General features: G+C 54.2%; 1 protein-coding gene across 1 annotated transcript in view; it reads left to right on the top strand.

The window, feature by feature from the left end:
- Window positions 1-263: 263 nt before the first annotated feature.
- Window positions 264-2,064, top strand: part of CBFB (core-binding factor, beta subunit) — a gene marked incomplete at its 5' end in the record, with an annotated part of 92,333 nt that continues 90,532 nt past the window's right edge. Inside the window, one exon of the mRNA XM_010004446.1 lies at window positions 264-401. Coding sequence (XP_010002748.1) covers window positions 264-401 — 138 coding nt within the window. The remainder of the gene's footprint in view (window positions 402-2,064) is intronic.

Raw genomic sequence — 2,064 nt, 5'->3', positions numbered from 1 at the left:
GCAGGACACTGCCCTGGGCTCACAGCTGCTCCTGGCACATCCCAGCTCCAGCCACACCAGCCCCTGCCCTCACTACCCTTCTGGGGATCCCCCTGGCAAGGGCAGCCCCCATTCATGAGGCATTCCCTCCCCTAGGCAGCTTATTTTGGGGACCCAGCACACTCTGCCTTGGCTCTGTTAATAACACCCCTACCCTGTCCAGCCTCTCCAGGCCTTTAAGCTCCCATTTAATGCTGGGCTGGTGTCAAGAAATCCTCTGGTAGGATGTGGATGAGGATGAGGATGAGGATGAGGATGAGGATGAGGGTGAGGATGTGGATGTGGATGTGGATGAGGATGAGGATGAGGATGTGGATGAGGATGAGGGTGAGGATGTGGAGGAGGAGGAGGATGGTTTGGCAGTCTGACAGGGTCACCAGCCCCACTGAATCCGTAATTCCTTCCTAACTCAACTCCTCTTCTCTGCAGGTGGAGGAGAAGGGAGTGCAAACTCCAAAGCCACCTGGCAGCAGGATCAGGCAGCAGTCTGGAGCTGAGTGCTGGCAGATGGAAAAGAGCAGTTTCCCACTGGATCCCAAATGCCAGGGATGGGTGACATCACCACGAGGCGCCGGGTGACGCTTCCCCCGGCGCTGCTGCTACAGCCCTGGCTGTGCCCTGAGCTGGGACCCCCTCCTGTGGGCTCCAACCCCTAAACCCGGCCTGGGAGGGAATAATTTGCCCTTTCTTTAAATCTCCAAGACCTTGCAAGCACCAGCCTGAGGCCTTTATTTACATCTCTTGCAGGAGCTGTGCTGGCTGCACCGCCCTCCCCAGCCGCGCACCCAGCGCGGGCGATGCCACAGCTCAGAGAGGTTTTGGGGGCCAGACCCCCATATGGGTTTGTCACCACCTCAAACATCCCCAGCGAACGAGCTACTTCACCTCAACATATTTCTCTTTTTTTTTTTTTTTATGATTTATTTCACTCATTTTCCTTTTGGGAAGGAGGCAACTTCCCATCCGTGGTTGCTCGAACAGCATCTGATGATTAAAAGCGCTGCTGGCAGCCACCCAGCAACCTACTTAGGCATTAATCTTCCTGGACAGATGCTGACGAGGAATCACCCCAGCAGCCAGATCTGGCTCCCCTGCCCAACACCCTTCATCCCTTAAAAGCTGGGTATTATCCCCAGGACCACTGGCAGGGGCTGGTGGCTCATGCCAGGGCAGCAGCAGGACCCACGTCCCAGACCCGTCAGGGTCTCAGCATTTTTGGGTCTCAGCATTTTTTGAGTCACAACCACATGGGTTTTCTCCTTTGGGCTGGCACAAAACCAGGCAGAGGAACATCAAGTCAAACATTTCTTGAATTCCTATTTTATAGATTTCTTATTTTTTTTTCCTTCCCAAGCCAGACTCCCTCCCACTGGTTGTTTCCAAAGGATTTAGCACATTCTCTGGGCTGACATTTCCTCACCACATGTACCCCAGCACAATTTCAAGATGTAATTCAGGCTCCCAAATGAAACATTTCACCCTTTTTCACCCCTTTTGGTTGCTCTTTTCTTGTACCAAGCCCAACTGAACTTTTTGCATCACCATTTCCCCCAAAAGAAACTCCTCTCCTGATGGTTTTTCTTGGCTCATGGTCCAGAAAAACCTGTTCTGGTTGCTGCTCCCCTGTCAGCTCCCTGGTGCATGTATTCCAAGTGCAAATATAATACATGAGCAGCAGAGTGATCACCCAGAGAGGACAAAAACATGTATTTCTGGTGCTCACTGGGGCTTCCTGACTGTTTGAGACCTGTCAGTAAGTAGGGGTGTAGCAGGGGTGCGGGGACGCGACCAAGGCTATCAAGGGGATGGATCAAGTGTCTCATCACTGGGAAAGCAGCTGGAAGGGCCTGGCACTTTGGTGGAGCTTCTCCAGCCCTACTTGGAGGGATGTGGAAAGGCAGTTTGCCCCCCCAGCTGCTTGGGCTGTGGCCACCCAGCCCCAAGTGCCGCCCGGAGGGAGCAGGGGCAGCGCAGCCCCGCGGGCTCGGCCGCTCGTCGCCTTCTCTTTGCTGCCTCCAGATTCTC

The sequence above is a fragment of the Chaetura pelagica genome, unplaced genomic scaffold (genome assembly GCF_000747805.2).
Source record: "Chaetura pelagica isolate M959 unplaced genomic scaffold, ChaPel_1.0 scaffold449, whole genome shotgun sequence".
Classification (NCBI taxonomy): domain Eukaryota; kingdom Metazoa; phylum Chordata; class Aves; order Apodiformes; family Apodidae; genus Chaetura; species Chaetura pelagica.
This window is presented reverse-complemented; position numbering and strand designations above follow the sequence as displayed.